This window comes from Dendrobium catenatum, unplaced genomic scaffold, assembly GCF_001605985.2.
Source record: "Dendrobium catenatum unplaced genomic scaffold, ASM160598v2 fragScaff_scaffold_621, whole genome shotgun sequence".
Taxonomy (NCBI): domain Eukaryota; kingdom Viridiplantae; phylum Streptophyta; class Magnoliopsida; order Asparagales; family Orchidaceae; genus Dendrobium; species Dendrobium catenatum.
In genome coordinates, this window is record NW_021319083.1 from 17,289,647 (window position 1) to 17,314,712 (window position 25,066).

At 37.7% G+C, this 25,066-nt stretch overlaps 2 protein-coding genes across 6 annotated transcripts in view; both read left to right on the forward strand.

Moving 5' to 3' along the window:
* The window catches only part of LOC110105454 (dol-P-Glc:Glc(2)Man(9)GlcNAc(2)-PP-Dol alpha-1,2-glucosyltransferase), a 31,945-nt gene extending 15,666 nt beyond the window's left edge, over window positions 1–16,279 (forward strand). For 4 of the 5 annotated variants that reach the window (XM_028695208.1, XM_028695207.1, XM_020834973.2 and 1 more), the window contains 4 exons: window positions 975–1,112; window positions 1,225–1,429; window positions 15,609–15,751; window positions 15,856–16,279. In XM_028695208.1, the coding sequence (XP_028551041.1) occupies window positions 975–1,112; window positions 1,225–1,429; window positions 15,609–15,751; window positions 15,856–16,115 (746 nt within the window). In that variant the 3' untranslated portion in view covers window positions 16,116–16,279. The remainder of the gene's footprint in view (window positions 1–974; window positions 1,113–1,224; window positions 1,430–15,608; window positions 15,752–15,855) is intronic. The other variant, XR_003700866.1, reaches the window with a different exon arrangement.
* A 1,984-nt stretch (window positions 16,280–18,263) lies between these two features.
* Window positions 18,264–21,948, forward strand: LOC110105438 (wall-associated receptor kinase 4-like). Its single transcript, XM_020834946.1, has 4 exons — window positions 18,264–18,288; window positions 18,998–19,036; window positions 19,131–20,024; window positions 20,441–21,948. Exons 1-4 carry the CDS (start codon window positions 18,264–18,266, stop codon window positions 21,946–21,948), a joined length of 2,466 nt encoding a protein of 821 aa, XP_020690605.1.
* Window positions 21,949–25,066: the final 3,118 nt, after the last annotated feature.

Here is a 25,066-nt window from a genome sequence, read left to right on the forward strand (position 1 = left end):
ATTAGTAGTTCAGTCGTATTGGATTGATTTTAAGCTAATGTGAGATGGACATGATAACTAGATTTGTACTCATCAATTCCAAAAAATAAGAAAAAAATGTTGTTGGATTTGAAATTTTATTGGAAGCAAGAAAATTTTACTCATTAAATGGGCCTAAGTTGAAGTTTTTGGATCGAATCAAATATAAATCAAGTATTTTTGGATATCTTAAGTATTAACATTAACTCAAGCCAAAACCTCATATGATTTGACCTGAAACAAAAAAAAAAGTATTATGAGTTAGGTTAGCATGTCGAGTCAAACTTAACATCCCTTTGAAATAGTTCAAAATGCTTTGAAACAAGTGGAAAAGCCAAACTAAAATGAGAAGAAGCTAGCCACCTTCTCCTTCCCAAATTTTCAACTCTATTTTCCTCTCTAGACTCACCAACCACCCTTTGTCACATTGGACTTTAAATTCATTTTAGAACTGTGCTATAGCGTGGGGCTTTCATAGCATCGTTAAAGCGGCTCTTTCTTTCTTATTGAGCACGCTCACAATCTGGCTAGTTCAGCTTGTTGGTTTCTCAAAAAAATTGTTTTTCTTCTCTCATTCCTTCTTGGGCCTGAATTTGTGCATCTATGTTCTTTTCCAACCCCGCATTTCATGTATGGAATGAGAAAGCGGGGTATGGGGATCCTGGATAAGGTCTTTTGTGAGAAATTCAATTTTTGTTTCTCCAATGAGGTGGTTGGTTTTGCTTATTCCAGAATTCCAAAGGCTGATCAAATTGACCAGTATTGCAAAGTCTTATAGGAGTGTGTATCAGATCCTTAACGTTTACCTCCAGCGAAATCGATATTGAGGGATAAGCGCATGGTTGAGCAGCGCCAGAGTGCAATCAGTTTAACTTACAATTATAAACACCTTAATGCTACTTTATTGAGATTTTGTTGTTAATGTTGTTTTGTCATTTCATGACATTGTTTTGCAGGTTTGATTAATGAAATCGTTGAGCTAGCCTTAAAGTTATGGCGTTTAAAGTGGAAGGTTTTGGTTACCTTCTTCCCTTATCTTCTAGTTTTGCTGGTGTTTGGAGCTCTTATTGTCCTCAACGGAGGCATTGTCCTTGGTACTAAGACTGCTTTCTTGACCACATATCCTTTAATTTTTAAACTTGTAATGATCATGCTTGACATTCTGGGTGCTTAAAATATGGCTGAAAATAATCTTTGGCCTTGCAGGTGCAAAAGAAGCCCATGTGGTTTCACCTCATTTTCCCCAGTTTATGTACTTTGGTCTAGCTGCGGCTGCGGCGTTAGCTCCTGCGCATTTCACATTAGGACAGGCTTCAACTTTATGGCAAGCAGTAAGGAGAAACAAGATTGGCAATTTTATCAACTTATTGGCTTCTCTTGTTTTGTGCATGATTTTTGTGCATTTTTTCAGGTCAGATATCTCCATTCACTCTAAAAAAAAGAATTATTGTGATTGCTCAATGTAGAAATATAAAAAAAAAAATATTTTGAATTTTATTGCTTAATTTTGCACAATGTGTGAAAGTATACAACAACAACAAGCCTTTATCCCACTATGTGGGGTCGGCTACATGAGTCCTTTTTCTCCATTGTTTCCTGTTAAGAATCAAATTCTCATCTAAATCTAATAAAGAAATGTCATTTCTAATATTTTCTAACCAAGTCTTTTTATGTATACCTCTACCTCTACCTTTCTTTTTAGGTCTACCTCTAACCATGTTATCGGAAGACTATCGTTTTATGTGACCAAACCATCTAGCAACTGTCTCTAATCTTATCTTCCATTGGAGCTATTCCAATCTTTTCACGTATATGCTTATTTCATATCCCGTCTCTAAGAGTAAAGCCGCTCATCCATCTGAGCATCCTCATCTCTACAACACTTAACATAATATTATGCTTCTCTTAAAGTGTGAAAGTATATATAGATTTATTCAAAAAACTTATTCTAGAAAGAAATTAAAGCTAATTATGACAAAGGAAAAAAAAATCCTAGGAGGGGCTGATGGCTAGAAGAGGAAGTTGAGGCATGCGGATTGCAATTTGAATCTTATAAGAGGGATTGATTCAACAGTTAGAATCATTAATTTGTGTGCACAAAAATTCGTTTTAAAATTGGTTGACTTGTGGATACAACGATCTTTCAACACTCTCCCTCAAATTGAATGGTAGAAATATGTCATTCTAAGTTTGCATGCAATAGTTTTAAACATGGGGTTATAGCGTCCTTCAATGAGAATGTTGGCAAGTTGATTTCTTATTGACACATGGCGTACAAATCAACTCGCTTTATAGTTTGTCTTTTATGAAATATATATCCACCTCCATATCCTTGGTAAGTTCATGTTGTACTAGATTATGAACAATATTGATTGCAGATTTATTGTTATAGTATATTTTCATTGGTCCTTTTATTTGATTTTTAAATCTTCCATGATAATTTTGATCCATAGATGCTTGATGATTCCTTGGGCAGTGGCTCTTTAGATTCAAAACTAGATCTTGAAACTTGTTTTTTGCTCATCCATATTATGAGAATTTTTTCTAAAAATATACAATATCTAGTTATGGTTCTTCTATCCACCATTGATCATGCAGTCTGTATCCATATACCTTTCAATTTGTTAAATATCCTGCCTTTTATGTAAAATTCTTTAGTCTGTACTTGATTTAAGATTTTTAAAGATTCTATAAGTAGCTTGAAAATGAGTTTTTCTAAGTTTGTGCATGAATTGATTGATGAGACATTGAGACTTTGAATATGATGTCAAGAAAGTTTTGAGATAGATAGAACGGTTTTTAAAATAATATTTGACGTTGTCCCACATCTATTTCTTTTCCTTCTTCAACTACTTTCAATTTTTGATCTGATTCAGTTAGGGTTTTATAAGATTTACAATTAGTCACTTTTGTTTATTTCAATAGATCTATGATACTTTTTTGTTTATAGAGGAATATTCCTTGTTATAATTGAGCATTTTTTATGCCTAAGAAGTATTTGAATTTGCTTAACTCCATGATCTTAAAATTTTCATCATGCTTTTTCTTAATAGACTTTTTTCTCTACTGTCAGCACCCTCAACAATTATATCGTCAATATATATAATGATAATTTAGATTTTAGTATTTTACCATTATTAGAATATTTTTTGAGGGTATGATGCCTTTGCTTTATTTGTATCTAGCTTTATTCATAATTTTTTGAGAGTCTACTTAAGTGTGCTCTTGGAGATGGTTTAAGGCTATATGGTATTTTTTAATTTGCTGACTATCAAATTTAGGTGGTAGATGCATATTGACTTTTTCTTTAACATTCCCATATAAAAAAGTATTCTTTACATTATACTACTATATGGACCATCCATGATTGGCTGAAAAATAAATTAAGATGCGTATTGTAGGGGTGTCAATATTTGATCTGATCCGAAAATGTCAGGTCCATGTCAACCAGTTTGGAGAATTCGGGCCGGGCCGGGTTAACCCGAAAATCCTATATCAACTCGAGTCTGGATTCTGATCGTGCTCCGCCTTCACTCGCCTCATGTGTCGCAAATCGTGATCCCCCGTTGTTCGCACGTCGCGTTGGCACCCATCGCGCTCGCACTCGTTGAACACACAGACGCACACGCTCGTGACTTGCCTCGCATGCTTGCACCGTCGCACCAGCTCACAGATCGCCTAGCGCTCAAGGATTGCCTCACACTCGCACTCATGGACTGCCTTGCGCTTGCCTCACTTAGGCCCGTGTGTCGTGTCGGGTTGACCCGGATTTGGGGTGGGTCAGGTTCGGGTTTCTGTCCAGTTTGTGTATTCGGGTCGGGTTTGGGTTGGAGCAATTGAGAGTGGGCTAGTTTTGGGTTGGAACCGAACTCGACCCATAAACCGATTTCGGCACCCCGATTGTATTATATTCATTTTTGTAGATGGAGTAAAATTGTTTTGGTAGTTGATTCCATAGGATTGAATATATCCTTTGACTACCAATCTCACTTTACTATTCCAGGCTTCCAACTACTCTATATTTAATAAAAATATCTCATTTGTATTTTATATTTTTCTTCCCTTTTGGTAGTTCATTGATCTCCTAAATGTACTTTTTTTTTTTCTAGAGCATTTATTTCTTTTCTTATGTTTAATTCTTATTTTCAAGTGCCTCAAATAAGGTTTATGATATTGTAATGAAATTGGATATTACGTTTGTAAGAAAGGCTTTATGGATATGACAATTTTTTTAAAGATGTGTATTGGGAGTTGGGATATAGAAGATAATGCGATATTATGGGTTAATCATTGTTACTTGTTAATGATTCTGAGTTTTGCGCTTCTTGGAGATTTTGGTTTTGCTTATTACTTCTTTTATAGACTTGAAAGGGTATATTATCTGGATTTATTGGAGTTTATGTTGTTAGAATGTCAATTGAATGATAGATGTTTCATCAAAATTTTCTTTCAGTTGAGAGTTCTCTCGCTTGAAGATGTTTTTGATTGAAAAGCTTTGTTTCTTATCAAAAATGATATTTTCTTGAAGTAAAGAATTTTTTGGTGGCAAGATGATATTGCTTGTATCCTTTTTGAGTGGAAAAATACCTAATAATGACACATTTAAGGGTTTTAAGATAAAATTTATATAGATGTAGGTAATGTACTTAAAGATTTTTGGTGGAATATTTGAGAGGAAATTATTTTTTGGAAGAATTCAACAAGAAAGTTTAGATGAATTTTGACGCTAATCACACTTGAGGGTATTCTACTTATTAGGTATGTGATAGTTAGGATTATTTTTTCTCAATATTTTTTAGGGACTTGAGTATAAAAGAGAACAATCCTAATGACTTATAGGAGTTGACAATTTTTCTTTCCGTCACCTCATTTTGTTGGAGATTATCATGACAGGAGGGTTGGTGGATGATATGTTCTTTCTGAAAAAAAAATGATAATGCATAATTAAAGTCACTTGCATCATCAGTCGAAGTTATAATTGTATTATTTTTGTATTATGACATTATAAATGAGAAGAATGATGCTGGCATTCAATTTTTTTTAATAAGATATACCTATATTTTGAGAGTATAATCATCTTTGAATGTGACAAATCCTTCCTCCAGTAATATTAGGGATTTTTTAAGACACCAAAATGTTATAGTGAACAATTAGAATAAAAATCTATTTAGAATCACTTTCAAGAAAAAAATAATACAATGTTTAACAATACTAGAAGTTTCACAATGAAAATTTTTCATATTTTTATTTATAAAAAGAGAAAAAGCATATATTGCAGTATTTTGAAAGAGGATGCCTTAGCCTACAATGACATTTCTATATGATTTTTGTATTGAGTATGGAAATGAAAGAATATGACATGATTTCCGACTTCAAGAAGATATAGCTCATCTTTGTGTCTAGTTTGCCCTATTATATTTTGATAGGTAGTACTTGCAGAAATTTGGAATTTCTATAAAGATGAAATAGAAATCAAGATAAATTTGGTGGAAAAATACTAGGAAATTTTGATAATTGATGAAAGAGGGAAGAAAACAAATAAGATACAATGGATCTTCAATTCGAGAGGAAGATCTGGCTCTCCTATTCCCTAATCGGTGGCTACAGCCCAAACAAACCCTAAGAGAAATACAAATTTAGTCAAACATAACATAACCCTAACCCTAGGATGAAATTAACTATTAAAAGCGAACAATACAATGTAAAAAGTCCAAACAACCCCTCCAATTCAATTTTCCCACTCAGCTGCCCCTTTCTTTCTCTCTCTCTTCCTTAATGCGTGGACCCCACCCAAGGGGCGAGCTAGACCTAAGCGGAACCAGGCGTTCTCCTAGTATATACTTTGAGGGATCGGCCAGATCGGACCCTCCTAGGCCGGTCTAACAATACCCCCTTCCAAAAAACTAACATTGTACTCATGGTGGAAGGATGAAAATTGATGTTTTATCTGCTCATACGGCTCCCAAGTCGCATCATACACAGGTAGGTTGTTCGACTTAATTAGCACTTCCTTACATTCTCCCGCTCCCTGCCATGCTCCTACTAACTCCGGTGTTTTCTAAACTACCTCCAAATCCTTCTTCAACGTCACTGATTTCTCCACACTTGATTTGTGATCCCCTATAGCTTTCCTCAACTGTGACACTAGAATACCGGGTGTATGGTCGCGGTCAGAGGTAGCCTCAATCGATACGCCGCTGCTCTGATCCTCTCTACTATCTCATAAGGGTCAAAGTATCTTGGAGCTAGCTTCTCATTTCTCCTATTAGCCACTGTCCTCTGCCTTTAGGGACGAAGCTTCAAATACACTCTATCCCCTACCTCAAACTGAATGTCCTTCATGTGCTTATCTGCCTGCCTTTTCATAATCCGTTGGGCCTTTAATTGATATCTTTTCAATTCCTCCAGTATTCGATCCCTCTACTTCAAGTACTGCTCCACTGAAAAGACTGATGTGCTACTCTGTCCAAAGTGCACAAAGAAAGGCGCATCTCTACCATACAACACTTTGAAAGGAGTCATCTAGGATGCAGAATGATACGAAGTATTGTACCAGTGCTCTACCTATGCTAGTCTCTTGGCCCACAGCCAAGGTGTCTCTAAGAAAAGCATCGCAGGTATGTCTCCAAGCTCTTGTTGACAACCTCAGTCTGCCCGTCTATTTGGGGGTGGTAAGCGGTGCTCCTCTTCAGCACAGTCTCTGGCAATCTAAACAACTCCCTTCAAAAGTGAATGAAGAACACTTTGTCTCGATCGGACATTATAGACTATGATATCCAGTGTAATCTGACCACATCTCTAATGAAGGCTGACGTAACTATTACTGTAGTGTAAGGGTGTCGTAGAAGAATGAAATGAGCATATTTACTTTGTTTGTCCACCACCACCAGAATAACTGTAAATTCCTTGGATTGGGGTAGCCTGTCTATGAAATCTATGGAGATCTCTTCCCATACTCTACTTGGAAGGGCTAGGGGTTATAGTAGTCCCCCTAGAGCCATGACCATATACTTGTTCCTCTAACAAACCTCATACATGGCCACCATCTCCTCTATATTCTTGTGCATCCTCTTCCAATATAATTCAACAACCCAATCTCCTTTATGTTTTCTGCACACCAGAGTGACCACCAACAGCGCTCCCGTGGAGCTCTTCTAGTAAGTGCGGGATATGTATTGAGGTTCATGGTAGCACAAATCTCTGTTGTTATAGAATTCTCTCCTTACTATTCTCAACCTTCAGCAGATCTCTATGATCCTTCTTTGCTCCTTGTCTTGCACACTTTCTTTCTTAATTGCCCCTCAATCCAACATCAACAATATCAAAATAACTAACTCTTGGAGCTCCCCCACGCATCTAGATAAGGAATCAGCTGCATTATTTTTCGGCCACGGCCTATACTGGATCTTGAAATCATATCCCAATAACTTTGACAGCCGTCTTTGATGCTTCTCGGTTACCATCATCGGCTCTAGTAAGTACTTCAAGCTCCGTTGGTCAGTCCTGATGATGAAATGCCAGCCCAACAAGTAAGGCAGCCACTTCTGAACAGCCAATGCAATAGCCTTCAATTCCCTCTCATAGACTGACTTCAATCTATCTCTGGCTATCAACACCTTGTTGAAACAGGCTATGAGTTTATGATTTTACATTAGCACTTCCCTCAATCTAAATCTTGAGGCATCAGTCTCTACTAAGAACATCTGGCTAAAATCGAGTAGGGACAGGATTGGGACCGTGGTCATGACACTTTCAATCTCTCAAAGGCCTGAGTAGCTGCCTCTCCCTACAAGAAGTCCTTCTTTAGCTACTCTTTCAGAGGACAAGTGATGGTATTGTATCCCCTCACAAATCTCCTGTAGTACCCTATGAATCCTAGGAAAACCCCTTAGATCCCTTAAGTTTCTAGGTAGGGGCCATTTCAGCATTTCCTCGATCTGATCTTGGCCTGATCAAAATCCACCCCTTCTTGAGATATCATATGCCCCAAGTACTCTACAATAGCCTGTGAAAAAACAATTCTTCAGATTGGACCTCAGTTGATGCTCCTGCAACACCTCTAAAATTGCCCTTAGATGCTCCAGATACTCATTGGATTTGCTATATATCAGGATGTCATCAAAGAAAATAAGAATAAACTTTCTGAGGTATGGTCGAAACGCCTAGTTCATGAGGGACTAGAAGGTAGCAGGGGCGTTGGTGAGACCAAACGACATCACCAATAACTCAGTGTCCCTCATGTGTCCTGAAAGCTATCTTCAATGCATCATCCTCTCTTATTTAGATCTGATGGTACCTGGGCTTCATATCTACCTTCGTGAATACCACCGCTCTATAGAGCTCATCTAGCTGCTCATCTATCATGGGAATAGGAAACTTGTCAGGCATAGTCTTCTTATTCAGGGCCCGGTAGTCCACACAATCTCCAACTTCCATCCTTCTTGACCAATAGAACTGGGCTAGAAAAAGGGCTCATGCTCGGTCTGATGATTCTTACCTCCACATCTCACGGATCAGTTTCTCAATCTTATTCTTCTGGATCTGGGGGTAGTGCTAAGGCATGACACTTATCAATGATACCATCTCTCTCAGCGTGATGGTGTGCTCTTGTCCCCTCTATAGTGGAAACCCCTGGGGTGGCTGAAAAACATCACTAAATTGTTGTATTACTGGCTGTACTGATTATGGGATGTTTCCCCCTTCCTCACCTCGGATCTCCTCCAAACTCTGTAGCTTCTCCAAGTCTCCTCCTCCCACCTCCTATATGGCCCTTACCATGGTTTTTAGTAACACCATGGCTTTGGAGAGCCCTACATCTCCCTTAATCATCATCCTTCTCCCTTTCACCCTTAGCTCCATCGTCAGCATCCCCCCAATTCACCTTTGTATCTCCCAAGGTCTGCAGCCATCTCATCTCCAAGATGATATCAGTGCTCCCCCAGCTCTAATGGAAGAACACCTCCCTCACCTGGATCCCTTGTTTGGTCAAGTCCCCCCTCTACTTATCTCCATCTTCCCGGTCCTCATCATTACCCCATAGCACATTATGTCCACCAGTTTCAATCCCAACCGGTCTACAACCTAGTTGGAGATGAAATTATGGGTAGCCACGTTGTTTATCAGCACAAGTAACTCTTTGTCTGCTATTTCTCCTCTCACCTTCATAGTGTGATTCGGAGTGAATCCCACCACTAAGTTCAAGGAGACCTCAACCATACCTAAACACAGTTTCTTCCCCCACTGGTTTTTCCGGTGTAGTGGTGGTGTGATTCCCTTCCTTCCTCCCTTGATTGATTTTGACCCCATGGCTCCCCCCAACCATGCCCTTCTCCATCCCACCTCTCCCTATGCCCAGGTAGTGTCCCAAAGGGGTTAGCTTCTCTCCTCCTTGATGTCCTCCCTTCGGAGTACCCTGATCCTCCCATCAATGGGGCCCCACGTGGCAGTTCTTGATGGAAAACACTCTCCAATTCATCGTCGTCCTCTTGGATCTCCTTTCCTTATGGTTCCAATCTAGGAATCGTTGGTGCTGCTTTCGTTTGCATCAAGCATCTCTTCAAAGTTCCCAAAGCGGTTCTTAATGGCTGAGAGTCTTCCCCCCACTCGGTATATTTTTCCTCTACTATGGCCTTGAGTTGTTCCATCTCGCCCTCAAATGCCTACATCTTCTTTGCTGCCATTAATTGGATATAGGATCCAATTGCAAAAACAACAAAGATAGCTTATTTTTCTGCCCAAGTAAGCACTCTGATACCATTTTAATAGGAAATATTGGCATAAATTGAAAGAATCTTGGCTGAAGTTTGGAATTTCAGCAAGATAAAATAGAAATTGAGAGAAAATTGGTGGTGAAACACTAGGGGAACTTGATAATTGATGAAATAGGAAAGAAAACAAACAAGATGCAATGGATCTAATATTCGAGAGGAAGATACAACTCTCCTATTTCCTAACCGGCGGCTACAACCCAAGCAAACCCTAAAAGAAATACAAATTCAGCCAAACAGAACATAACCCTAACCTTAGGATTAAAATAACTATTAAAAGCAAACAATACAATGTAACAAGTCCAAACAACTCCTCCAATTCAATTTTCCGGCTCACTGGCCCCTCTCTCTCTCTCTCTCTCTCTCTCTCTCTCTCTCTCTCTTTCTCTCTCTCTCTCTCTTTTTTACTTTATTATCCCCCCCTCTCTCTCTCTCTCTCTCTCTCTCTCTCTCTCTCTCTCTCTCTCTCTCTCTCTCTCTCTCTTCCTTAATGTGTGAACCCCACCTCAAGGGGGTGGGCTAGGCTTGGGCGAAACCAAGCTTCCGCCTGGTATAGACCTGGGTCGGTCCCTCTTGGACCGGTCGGAGTGGCCCCTCCTTGGCTGGTCTAACATTTTCCTCGTAGTGAGGTCTTGAAATATACGATGATTAATAAAAAAGATTACCTTGCAATTGTGATTTTAATGATTTTATAGATAAATAGAAGATTTAGTGCAAAATGAGTATTGAGGGTAAATATGAAAGAAATTGAATTTTTTTTTTGATGTGCAATAGTTGTTAGAAAAGCATTATTTTTATTTTCTATTGTTGGGGCAGGATTTATAAGTTCGAAAAAGTTTGACACTATTGATCATGTTATCAATGACTCATGAATCTTGGATTCAGGTGAGAGGGGAATTATTTAAGGCCCTATAAACACAAGAGTTAAACATTGTATCATTTTGAGCTAGAGATCATGATCCAAATGATTTTTCTAGAGAATTAAGGAAACTTATGAGTTGTTAATTTTTTCTGGGCTGAGCCTTTTTTATTTTTATTTTTTTTTTATTTTTATTTTTTATTTTTTATTTTTATTCTACAAATAAGCTTACCTTCTTTGGTGACCTTTTTTTCCATCAAAATCTATAGGTTTTCTGTAAGTTTTTTTTTATTTTTTTATTATGTTTCATTTCTTGTAATAGTTGCGCTATAGATTGTCTTTTGAAGAAAGTTTTTATCCTTGTTAAGGGAAGAGTCTATATTAAGCCCATTATCTTGGAGTTTGATGGTTGTCATGACATATGTTTTGGAGGTCAGAGAGTTAAGCATTACCATCCTTCTCTCTGTCGGTTCAGGAGGGGCAAAAAAAAATCTATCATCATATTAAAATTGCAATATGAATATGTTGAAGTCATTGTTTAGTTCTATAAGGAACTTAAGCACCCTTTCTTTTTCTATAAATTTATTGAGAATTATTGCATTATTGCAGTATATTATCTTGAGATCTTGGTAATATTTTAGTTCAAGATAATAATATTTTAGTTCAAGATAATAAACCTTCATCCGTTTAAAATATTCAATAACTGTGAGGTTATCTTGCTTGGTTGTTGAGATCTTAGTTTCAATCTCGTAGATGAGGGCAACATTCTTCTTTTTTTAATTTATTTATTTGACGGTATCTCAAGTGTCTTTTGTAGTAGACAGGAACATAAACAACCTTCTGATTTTAGGCAATATGGTATTTCAAAATCATATCATGATCATGGAATCAACTCCATCCCAAAGTATAAATTTTGGGTCCTTCAGCTTTGAAGGAGGATATTCTATGATGGATCTTACCTTTTTGTTTTTAAATAAAGATCTTCATAATTTGAGATCACTTAAGATAATTTCTATCATTTAAGCAATATGAGAATTGAAGGCCCTGGACTTCACCTTTTTTCTGATTTTTATCATTCATGATAGTTGACTTTTGGAAGGAGAGTTAAAGAAACTAAACATATTGAAGAGAAAAAAGGATTCCGAAAATAAACAAGAAGAAGAAGATAATAAATGTTGGAAGAATGAAACCCTAACCTCACTTTGATATCATGTAAAAAAGTATAAATATGAAACAATTATTTTAAATTTTATTATTTGATTATGTACAAATATCATTGTTTAAAATTGCGCAATATGAGGTCCGCCTTAACGCAATTCCAATAAAAAATGCCTCAAGGCTTAAGTGTCAAGCTCTTTTTATGAGGCTTACACCTCATCTTGGATGAGGCCTCCCTTAAGGCGCGCCTTGCCTCGTTGGCATGAGGCGTACGCCTCACTTTATTTATGATTTTTTTTTTAATTTTAAAGTTACCTAAGTCCTAAACAAAAGCCCCAAAAAAATCATGCCTTATTACACCCCCAAGCAGCAGCAACTTCCTCTCAATTGCCTCAACATCCAGCCCACCGCCTTCACCGTAGCAACCACCATCATAACGGTAACAGAGGATCACTAGAAAGCCGCATGCCACCACCATCTCTTAAATTTTGGAGTATTATATTTATGTTAATGACAAATATTTATGAAAGATGAAGATGACTGAAATAAATGAAGAAGAATCAAATTGAGAGGTATTGGACCCTACAAGATGAGGTAGGGAAGAAACCAATTTGTTATGACAGTGACTCAAATAAAAATTTCCTTGGTATTGATAGTACAGATGATTTCTGAGTGGTTGTCAATTATTTCAGTTTTCTTTAGTAATTAAACATAGATGAGTAGGCAACTGAGAAAGAAAGAAATTAGTGCTGAACTTGATGTTATATGATACTTTTATGTAATTCATATATTTTATATTATTTTGTTCCAGTAATATTTAGATTTCAATTTTATTTCACATCATTTTTCATTTAACACTTTACATCCTATGCAATTTTTTGTTTTATATGTATGTAAATTTGTTACTTCATAGTTCAATAGAAAGTTATTATGTCGTACGTTAACATATTATTTGGATATTATATAAAAAATCACTTTTAACTTTTATTTTGACTTTACGCATTTTTTAGATTTTGGGGCTTACACCTCAAAATGCCTTGAGGCTTACGCCACGCCTCGCCTTACGAACGAAAAACGCCTCAATACCGAATTGCGCAATTTTAAGCCTTGGTATATATATACTTTTTTAAAAATCTTTTAATAAAATTAAATAGCTAATTAAAAAATATTATAAGGGTCAACGGCTAGAAGAAGAACTATATGGATTGTAATTTAAAGGTTACAACAAGATCGATCTAACCGTTAGAACTATTAATCTATGTGTTTAAGAGTCGCTACTAATGTTGGTTGACTTAAGAGTTCCATAGTCTTTTAACACACAATATACTATCACACCTTGACCTCACCCAGTTGGCCTAGAAAAAAATCATAGAAACCTAATAGAAGAGCTTGAGCAAAAAGATAAGAAACAACTTCAAGAAAAAAATGTTTGATTTTTATATTCATCTACTAATAAGATTATCAGAGCATCTAAATCCTATAATACTTACTAATATAGCCATACAAAATGTAAATAGGATTTAACTACTACAATACCTCATCAAATAAACCGGTCTCTATTGAGTCAACTAAAAGATAATATTAATTACCTTCTGCAGTATACCGAAAACATGAGTGTGGAAACTCTTGTCTATATGATGCATAATTAATATTTTGAAAATGATACAATAATGGATGTGTGTTTGCAAAAAATTAACTTAGTTGGTGAAACCCCGTTAAGTATAAATGATAAGGCATGATGTATAAAATGTGCAAAGAAAGATAAAAATAAAAATGAACATAATTCCATAGCATTTTATAAACAGTTTATAAAAGATAGAATTTTCAAAATTGTGAATTATTTAATAGCGCTAATTATATTTATGCAAACCAATGATTTATGTGTTCAAATGCAAAAACATCCTAGTATAAGCATGTTTGTATTGATATATCAATCAGTGATTCATTAGTCATGTATCAAAAAAAAAAAAAATTTTTTTAATATCTATAGTCTGTCTTGCTACAACATCCTGAAAACATCGAGGATAGGGGTAAATTCCAAAGAAATTTAATGAAGAACCCATCGAGGATAGGCGTCAAATCCCGTTGGCCCAGCTAACCATTATCAAAAGGGTTTTATCGACAATACATACATCACATCATATGCATAAGCATATATTATATAGATTTTGTATCGAAGTAAAGGTTCTTAATGAAGATTATCTTATGTCAAAACTTTGATATCAAAATAAATCATGATTGTATACGTAGTAGGTATTTTTTAATAATCAAAACATGTACGTAAATTTTCAAAAAAATTGTACATTAAGTAGAATAGCAAAGCTCGCTATGATATCATATCAATATGAACATATGAAAGATCACGAATAAGTACGGAAATTTCAAATATAATATCAACAATCAAAGCTTACATAGAAGTTTCAAGACGCTCCCAAGAAAGAAGGTTATGCATGTCCTTTAATTAGTAAAAAGGCACCTACTTAATGAAGACCACATGCATTCCAGCATATTGATTATAGCGTTGATCTTTCTGTAGGGTTAATGCAGGTTATTATATATGCAGTATGTTTGAATCTTAATGCAGGTTATTATATATGCAACATGTTTGAATCTTTGAACAATCTATAACAAAGCTTTGCTTTATATTCCCTATATTTTGTATTCCATTTATCAGGGTGACTATGGCCCCTCTTCCTTGTGAAACAGATAGTTTGACCTTTCTTCAACCCTACTTTTGGGGTTGCAGGCAGGGAGATTTAGGCTTAGTTTGGAACAACTTTATTATTACTTCTTATAACAACAACAACATCAAGCCTTTATCCCACTACTTGGGGTCAGCTACATGAATCCTTTTTCTCCATTGTGTCCTATTAAAAGTCAAATTCTCGTTTAAATCTAATAAAGAAATATTTTTCCTAATAATCTCTAACCAAGTCTTTTTAGGTCTGCCTCTTCATTTCTTAACATAAGTCAAATCTAATACCTCTACTTTCCTAACCGGGTCATCGGAGGGTCGCCGATTTATGTGACCAAACCATCTAAGGCGACTCTCTCTAATCTTATCTTCTACTGGAGCTACTCCAACCTTTTCACGTATATGCTCATTTCGTATCCTATATCTAAGGGTAAAGCCTCTCATCCATCCGAGCATCCTCATCTCTGCCATACTTAACTTAGTATTATGTTTTTCTTTTAATGGCCAACATTCGGCACCATAAAGCATTGCAGGCCTCACCACCATCTTATAGAATTTTCCCTTAAGTTTGAGGGGTACTTTTTTATCACACAACAAGCCTGATGCATTCCTCCACTTCAACCATCCAACTTGAATTCTGCTGATAATATCCACATCTATTTCACCATCACTCGGAACAATAGATCCAAAATATCTAAAATGTGTACTCTTATTGATGACCTGATCGCCCATAGTCACAATTCCCTCACTAGGTCTATTACTACTAAAATTATACTATATATATATATATAATTGCTTTTTAAAGTAGTTTTTTAGTGCAAATTTTTTAATTTTTATAATAAAAAATGGCTTTAAGAAGCAATAAGAAAGCATCCCAAATGAAGCCTTATTCTGTTGGGAAGGTCATGTCTTGACTGAAACACTGTTGCCTTACCATGATATTTGCCTAGAGTCCCCCATCTACCCAAAGACACTGTTCCCCCTGGTCTGCTCTATGGTTTTATGCTAGGAGTTCATAAGTCTGTCACTGATGTTGTTCTATAAATAAAATATCTGATATAGATTTAGTTAATATATGTTACGTTTTAATTTGTTTACTTTGAGAATGCAGTATCGCTCATCCTTACCTTCTTGCTGACAACCGGCACTACACCTTTTATATCTGGCGGAAACTCATCCAAGCGCACCGGTCAATGAAATACCTTCTAGTTCCAGTTTATTTATATTCCTGGTTTTCTGTAACCACTGCATTAGGTAAACTTTCCTATATTATGGCCAATAAAGTATTTTGTATTTGCGTAGTTCTGTTTAATAGCTTTCTTTTCGGCTTTCTGAAATAATATTTTTTCATTTGGCAGGGAAGGCTCAGAAAAAAGTTTGGGTACTTTTGTTTTGCTTAGCCAATGCCTTAGTTCTCATCCCCACTCCTCTTATTGAGTTCAGATATTACACCATTCCATTCTTTTTCTTGATCTTAAATTCTAAAATCGAGGAAAATATAAAATGGATAGTAATTGGAATCTTGTACGCATCTGTTAATATCATCACAATGTTAATGTTTTTGTATAGACCATTTCAGTGGGATCACCAACCTGGAATCCAGAGGTTCATATGGTAGTTCACACCTTTCTTGGTTGCATGGAGGAATCTATGAAGTGTTCGCAATGTATTATTTTAATAAATTATAGTCTTTTTTTTTTTAACTTTGGATATTAGGAAATTGAGTGAGCTGTAATGAACAAAGTATTTTATTTGATGATTGTAGGTTCATGTGTGTTTTTATCTTTTCTGCCATTAATGAAAGAAATTGATGCTCGCACAAAAAATAAAGGGATTTTTATCATTTATGATACTCATTATCAACTCATCATAGTTTATTAAACCTGATTTGGGCTAGCAATGTTACTCTACTTCAAAATCCTCTTTAATATTGACGGTGGGGTTGGAATTGATTAACAAATTACTAGATGACATCCACAAAATTCAAAAAGCTATAGAAAAGCACGAGGTCAACTTCCCAGTGTAAGATTTCGTCTAGCAGAAAGTGACCCGTTTGTAAAAACAAATCATATTTGGGTCGGGTTGGGTCGGGTCAACTTGTGTCTGATTAATTTTATAGATTGGATCCGAATTCAACCCGTGATTTGATTTTGACCGTCCTATCAAATATAGAGTAGGAAAACTCAGTTACCAAGAAGGCAAGCTAGACAATTCTCTCACATATGAAACGTTAATTTCATTATGAAATGAGAAAAACTGATAATATCAAATTATTTATGTAGAAATAATGTTAAAAGTGTTTTTTTTTTTTAATTTGGGATTTTTACATACATAATATTTAAAATTATTAAAAATACATATTTAATACCTAAACTTTCATATTTATTAATATATTATAAAATATTATATCACCAGCTGATTCTACAGTGTGATAAAGTCAATTTTTTTATACAGTATGAGCCCACTTTAAGCTGCCACTTTCTATTCATCAATTTAGCCTGATGAAAATGGTAAACGAGATGGATACAACAAAGAAGTTGTTCATTACAGCTGTTTGAAGTACAATCCTCAAACAATGTATTTTTATCTGTCGTTATAAATTGTAATAATGGGATATATATATATATATACAAAGTTGACTTTGAATAAGTTTTCAAACATTTATCTTTTTCCGGTGACCAATTTTATTAACTCCAAGCAAATATTTGTATGCCATATAATAAACTAATAATGGCATGTTTTTCAAGTACAGCAATGCTTAATTTTGAGAAAATATATATTAGTGTCATGAAATAAAAAATATAAGTGTCACGTCCTAGAATATTTGCAGCGATAGATAAATATAAATTTTAACATCTTAGTTTCATACGAAGATCCAACATACAATTAGATAAAAGAGATGGTATAATGTACATAAGAGACACTAGAGTTTTTATGTGGAAACCCTTAAAAAAGGAGGAAAATCATGGGGCTTTACCAGTTTAAATGAATCCACTATGGTATGCAGTTGATTACAAATTAGACCCTTTCTTGCAGAAAAGGCCTTGGCTTGATGTAGTAAATATACATCATATAAAGTGTATTACATGATGGGAATTGGAAGAATTAATATTGACATGTTGGTTTGGTCGGCAGGATCATAGTCGGCGAGCGACGGAGGTTGGAAAGACCATAGGCGAGGCGGGTGACGGTGGTCGGAAGAACCGTAGTTGGTGGGCAACGGAGCTCAAAAGGACCGTTATTTGGAAATGGACGTCGGAAGGACTATAGTCAAAGAGCGACAGAAGTTGGAAAGATCGTAGTCTTGCAATAGAGGTCAGAAGGACAGTTGTATAGAGATGTAGGTTGGAAGTAACGTAGTCGACGGGTGATAGTGGTCAAAAAGACTGTTGTTTGGCGATGGAGGTTGGAAGAATCGTAGTCGAACGGGAGCAGTGGTCATAAAGACTGTTGTTTGGTGATGGAGGTCGTAAGGAACATAGTTGGTGGGCAACATTGGTCATAAAGACTGTTGTCTATCGACGGATGTCGGAAGGACTTTAGTTGGTGGGCGACAATGTTCAGAAAGATTGTTGTTTGGCAACGGAGGTCGGACGGACGATAGTCGACGGAAAATAGTGATCAGAAAGATCGTTGTCTGGCAATGGACGACGAAAGGACCGTAGTCTATGGGCGACAATGACCAGACAGAAGTTCAGCGTTAATTGGTGAATTTGACATAAGTCTTGTGTCAGCTAGTGGCTGGGCGGAAGTCCGACATCAATCGATGGCCAAACAAATGTCTGATGTCTGTTGGTGGTCTAGTGTAAGTCCAACAATAATTGGAAACTAGGTGGAATTCTAATGTCAATTGGTGGCCTGACAGAAGTCCGACGTTAGTCAGTGATCATGTGAAACGTTATGAACGCAACACCATCTCTTTTATCTGATTGTGCACCGGATCTTTGCACAAAGCTAAAATGTTAAAGACCAGCTATAAAAGCATCCCATAAATACTTCAAAGAGGACGACAAAACGATATTAACATAAACTGTAAGAAATATATATATATAATATATATTTAATTTATTCATTTATAGAAAATGCTCATATTATTTACGGAGAAAATTTTATTGCTTGTGAAAGAAAGCAATAATTTCTCTTATTAAAGACCCCTTTTTCTCTATTTTCTTCTCTTCCATCTCTCCCCCACTTTTTTTTAATTTTTTTTTTCTCTTTTGAGCAAATCAACAATATTGTAAAAAGTAAGAAATCCCTATGGATTAATGGATGTGGACTCCTTTGTTGAACTTTTCAACTCTTAATATAATCTAATATTCCTTTGCCATCAAACAAAGGCATAGAATAGGATGAATTCATACAGCTAGCTGGATTTATTGCTTTGAATCATTATTCCTAAACCGAACAAAATAACTCATATAACTGGATTTCTATTACAAAATAGAGTTGATTAATGGTTATTAAAACGTATTGCTAATTTGCTATGAAAAAATTTTCCAGGCCTTCCTGATAATCTTGAAATCGTCCTGCTTCAGGACGGCATGAATGAGATTCTAGATTTGATCGGCCGAGTGCCCGCGCACGCAAAGTTCCAAACTTTGCTCAGTCTGTCCGCTTTAAAGCTATAAAGCAGAGACCTCGTCCGCCATTAAACGTTCCATACCAGTTACCACAGCCAGCATTGCGGCGGCCATTACCATGCTTCCCTTCCTCCTCTTCGTCCTGCACTTCATCCCATCATCTTTCTCCTCCTCCTCCCCCATCACCCTCCCCGGCTGCCCCGACAGCTGTGGCAACGTCACTATCCCCTACCCCTTCGGTACCAAACCCGGCTGCCACCTCCCCGGCTTCCTCATCACCTGTAAAAACTCCTCCTTTCCTAAGCCCACCATCTCCGCCGTCTCAGGCGACATCGAACTCTCCTCCGTCTCTGTCTCCACCTCAAACGCCACCGTCTTCTACCCCATCACCCGCAGCTGCTTACCCTCCGGCCAAGCCAATTCTTCCATCGACATCTCCAACCTCCCCTTCTCCCTCTCCTCCACCCGCAACAAATTCACGGCCGTCGGCTGCGACGCCGTGGCCTTATATGCCGCAAGCAAATCCTCTAAGAGAGATACCACCTTTGCCGGCGGGTGCCTTCCCTTCTGCAACAGCGCCGACATGATTTCAAATGGGACTTGTAATGGCAACGGATGCTGCCAGACCGCTATACCCACTGGGCTACAGAGGATTTTTACCACTCTGAAGACCGATGCAAGTAATTCAGTTAATTCGAGTGACTGTAGCTATGCTTTCTTTGTGGAACAGGAGCAGTTCGTATTCAATCCTTCCTATATAACGAACTTTTCTGCAACTTCTGTGCCTTTGGCGCTGGACTGGGTTGTTCAGAATGGCACCTGTGCTAAGGGGAACACCAAGTGTGGGATCAATGCTTATTGCTCTGATTCTACCATCTTGTCGGGGTACATCTGTTCCTGCAACAATGGATTCTCCGGGAATCCTTATCTCGCTAATGGATGCCAAGGTATGATTTTTATTTTAATTTGACTTCTTACCAATTAAACTGTTTGAAGAAAGTTCAGACATGAATTTACAATCAAGCGGCTTATTTGACACAATTTGGTGCTAACAATAAAGATGAAAATTCTACTTATTTGACACAATTTGGTGCTTTTGAATTTAGTTGGGATCCAAAAAGGGGAATCCTTTATTTGATGACTTAAATTTCCAATTTTGGGGGTAAAGATTTTAAATTTTACTGTCTGCTTGGCGATAACTAGGATTTAATTAACTCCGAAGGTTTCTAGTTAATTCGCTACATATTCTGATTTAGTATGATAATTATCAAATCTTGTTATATCTTGATAGTTTATAATTTCAGAATTTAAAATTAGTATAAAACAGAGAATTAAACTGATTACATCAATGGCTAATTTACAGACATCAATGAATGCCTGGATCCAAACAACAATCCCTGCTCTTTGAATTGCCAGAACACACCCGGAAGCTTCGTCTGCTCATGCCCCCGCGGCTACTACGGGGACGGAACCAAATCCGGCACCGGCTGCTCCAAAGCCGTCAAACGTTTCCCTCTCGTCCAAGTAGTCATTGGTATCGGCCTTAGCTTCCTTTTCATACTCCTCGCCGCCTCCTACCTCTACTGGGTTCAAAAGAAACGGAAACTACTTTCCCTCAAAGAAAAATACTTCCATAAAAACGGCGGCCTTCTTCTCCAACAACAACTCGCCGGACGTCACCACGCCGCCGACCAGACCGAAACCGCCCGCATTTATACCGCCGAAGAACTCCAACGCGCCACTGATAACTACAGCGACGCCCGCATTCTCGGCCGCGGAGGCAACGGCATAGTCTACAAAGGCATTTTCCCCGACAATAACCGCGCCGTCGCCATTAAAAAATCCCGTAGCGTCGACGGCTCAAAAATCGAACAGTTTATCAACGAAGTCGTTCTGCTCTCGCAAGTAATTCACAAACACGTCGTTAGAATCCTCGGCTGTTGTCTCGAGACTGAAGTACCTCTTCTCGTCTACGAGTTCATTTCCAACGGTACTCTCCATCACCATCTCCATGACCAACCCGGCTCTCTGTCATGGGAAGCGCGGCTGAGAATCGCAGCCGAGACCGCCGGAGCTTTGGCTTACCTCCACTCGGCTATCGAACGGCCGATCTTCCACCGTGACGTTAAAGCTGCAAATATTCTCCTTGATGAGAATAACATGGCCAAAGTGACGGATTTCGGCGCGTCTAGATTGGTACCGCTTGATCGCGCGCAGGTGACGACTATGGTGCAGGGGACTTTGGGTTATCTTGATCCAGAGTACTTTCAATCAGGGCAGTTGACGGAGAAAAGCGATGTGTATAGCTTTGGAGTGGTGATGGCGGAGATGTTGACAGGGCAGAAGCCGATATCGTCGGTGAGGATGGCGGAAGGTAAGAACTTGGGGGTTTATTTTGTGGCAAGAGTGAAGGAAGGGAGATTGATGGAGATTCTGGAAGGTAGGGTGAGGAATGAAGGGAGCATGGAGGAGTTGGCGGTGGTGGCGGAGGTGACGAGGAGGTGTTTATCGAAGGACGGGGAGGATAGGCCGACGATGAGGGAAGTGGCGTCTGAGTTAGAGAGGGCGAGGCGTTGGAGTCAGAGGAAGAGCTTATGGAGGGCGGCATCGGTGGCGGCGTCGGTGGCGGCGTCTGAGGATGACGGGGAGTTGGTGTGTGATAAGTGTAAGGGATCAGGGAGGCGTAGTAGTATTCTTTCTGGTTCAACGGTGTATGAGGCCGATCAGTTTTGTGAGAGCCCGGAGACGAGGGAGAGTGATAGCTTGTTATTAGAGTCCAGGAACGCTAGCGCAGCTGGATCTGGTTCTAATGCAGATAGCTTGGATGGGAGGTTTATGCAGACTTTCATGGCGCTGGATATGCAGCGGTGAACAAGTTTTTATTTTATTTTTTTTAAGTAAAAAAGGATGGAGTTTTGATGTAAATTAATAATAATAAGAAATTTCTTTTATGTAATTTTATAAAAAAAATTATATAAATAGGATTTCTGTTTGTGTGAAGCAGAGCCCTACATGAGGTAAGATTTTTTGCCTTGACTGCCAACTTTTAAGCCACATATCAAAATTTATCGTGATCGCGGCGCGGTTCAGTGCTGCGCACTGCATAGTAAGGATTACTATAATATATTGCATGCATATGATGATTAGTAATGCAAATCGATTTGTCCCTTGATGTTGAGTACCCACCCATATCCAATTACGAGGTCATGGGCATACCCATACCCACCCATGCCCATTGGATATTGATGTAATGGATCGTCGAAAGACTCGACCTGCAAGAATGATTTTTATCCCAATCCAGAGAACAAGAAGAACACAAGCTCTAAGGCTTCAAAGAGTATAATATTTCATTCAATGTTGCTGTCTGCTCCCTTGCGGACTCTATTCCCATATCTGATGAAAATTGGAATATCACCTGGATTGGTGAAGGCCAGCCTAATTTTAAATCCTTTAAAATGCTGTATTTTGTTGATTATGATAAAGTCACCTGGCATAAGTTCATTTGGCACAAACACTATGCTATCCGCTTTTCTTCTTTTGCCTGGCTTGCGGTTATGAAGGGGCTTAAAACAGCAGACATCTTAAGCGAGCGTAACATCTATATCAATCCGATTTGTCCTCTATGTGAAAAAGAAGAAGAAAGCATTTTACATTTATTTTTTCAATGTGATTTTTCTTTTGAAGTGCTGATTACTCTGATTCCTGATGCTGGAAATTTCTTGCTGAGGCCTACTATCTTACAGATTTTTGAGTTTTTGGATGAAATTCAGAGGTTTAACTCAAATGAAAGGAATTTCAGTTTTTTAATGATTTGTTGCCTGGTTTATTTCATTTGGCGTGAAAGAAATAGCAGAAGATTTATGCAGAAGAAGGCATCTCCTATGGTTGTATTGAATCTGGCAGCATCAGCTATTGTTCTCAAATCCCGCAGATGGAAAATCTGGGAGAATTTTGCTGCCTCCTTCCCCTCATGCTACATCCGCCAAACTGGGTTCCAAGTGGATCAGACTCCTGCTACCGGGCTATGATGTGCCGAACTGTGGTTACTTGGTTCTCCCTGGATGGCCTCCCTTGGCCTTTTGGTCCAATTTTGGCCTGGCAAATTTTTCCCTGCACCCTTGGATCATTTCTGTGGCTTCTGGTGGCAACTGGGAGATGGTTCGTTAGCTTTTTGGCGCTGATAGTTTTTCAGCCTTCTCCTCAGTTCGGCTTTTGCTGAGCCTTTTGTAGCAATTTTGTTGTCTTTTCCCTGGGACTTGCTGTTTGCTTTTTTATTTTAGTTTTCTTGCTATTTTTTCTACACATGTAACCACCTTTTGATCAATATACGGGCTTTGCCCCAAAATTCCCAAAAAAAAAAAGAAATGGGCAGCTGCAGCCCGCACGAACAAAAGAATGACGTCGAATATGAGGAGAATAATTAAAAATAATGCAAAACTAGCTGGCATAATTTGATAAGAGGAGTTGAATTAGTTTCCAGTAAATGTATTCTTTCTTTTTATCTTTGCATTTTATTGTAATTATATGTTTGTTGCTTATGCTTGTTATGTAATTTGATTTATTGATTGAGAGTTTCGATTTCTAATCAAAAGGTTTTGAATTCAAAACTTGCACATATAATGTGTATGTGAGTTTGTCTCAATAGCTCAAATGTCGCAAAACAAAAAAGTTATATAATTTCTTGTTTTACCTATTTGATGTGCTGATACTTAGAGGTGTCAATTTTGGGTCACGGGTCGGATTCGGGTCGAACCTGAAACTGACCCGACACTAATCGGGTCAACTCGAACCCGACCCGTTTTTAAAAACGGGTTAGTTTTCCTGACCCGCTTCAGGTCCAGGTCAACCCGACATGACCCGAATGACTTGTTTCCAACAAAAAATTTCTAGTTTTCGGGTCAAAAACGGGTATATCTCCTCTTTTTCGGGAAAAGAACATGTCAAAATCGGGTCAATCTTGGGTTACCGGGTCAAAATAGGGTTTTCAGGTCAAAATCGGGTCAAAGGGTTAACCCGACCCGATTTTTTAAACGGGTCGAAATATTGAACCCGAACCCAACCTGTTTCGGGTTCGGGTTGACCATAACCCGAAACTTTCGGGTCGGGTTCAAGTCGGGTTTTCGGGTCGTGTCAAATATTAACACTCCAATTGATATTGAATTCTAATTTGATGGATACTTTTTATGGGTGCTAAGTTTGATAACTTAGCTTTATAGAATTGAGTGGCAAATTAATTTGTCCATTATTTTTTGGATGTTTTTTTTTTTTTTACGTTTAGATCAATTAAGATAAACTCATACACACATATCACATACGTAAGACTTGAATCCAAACTTTCTTAGGTTATAATCAAAGCTCCCAGTAAACAAATCAAAATGAGCTGTATTTAATCTATGTTTGTTGAAGATGCATATTTCTTTCTCTCTCCTATAATTATTTCCAGCGTGACCATTGTTCTGTGATTTCACGGTCCATTGGTCGTTTCATATTTTATAAGTAAATGAATTCTAAAAGGGAAGATCGGCCTACTGAAGTTCATACGGATGTGCTGATATGTGGGAAAATTATTACGTCCAGTGTCTGGATTCATCCGGACATCAATCTAGATGCGCCACGTCACCAAAATACACCGGAATCCAATGTATTCGGGTGACGTGACTCATCTGGATTGGGTGTCTGGACATCCGATGAACGGACATAATAATTCGCCTGAAATGTGAGGGACCACATTTATATTGTTATTATTATTATTATTTTCTCCTTGATTGATAACAAGGCCTTAGTGGGCCGGGTTTGAGCAAAGCCTTTAGTTCCTTCACAATGCAGATATTGCAATTTGCTTGTGTGGACTCAAAGATTACATCTTTTTTTAGTATATTATTAATTCTGTCATTTGTTTTTGGGCTCTTTTTGGGTTATATTTTTTTGCAATCCTTATGTTCTATGGAGTATGTTTTTATATTGGAAATTGGACACAGCTTCACATGCG

Excerpts from the sequence above, each read along its gene's own strand:
- LOC110105438 (XM_020834946.1), top strand. The coding sequence starts at position 18,264 with ATGGCCAAACAAATGTCTGATGTCT. Across the intron at positions 18,289-18,997 it reads CAAACAAATGTCTGATGTCT|GCCTTCCTGATAATCTTGAA; the intron begins GTTGGTGGTCTA and ends AAAATTTTCCAG. Across the intron at positions 19,037-19,130 it reads AATCGTCCTGCTTCAGGACG|AGACCTCGTCCGCCATTAAA; the intron begins GCATGAATGAGA and ends GCTATAAAGCAG.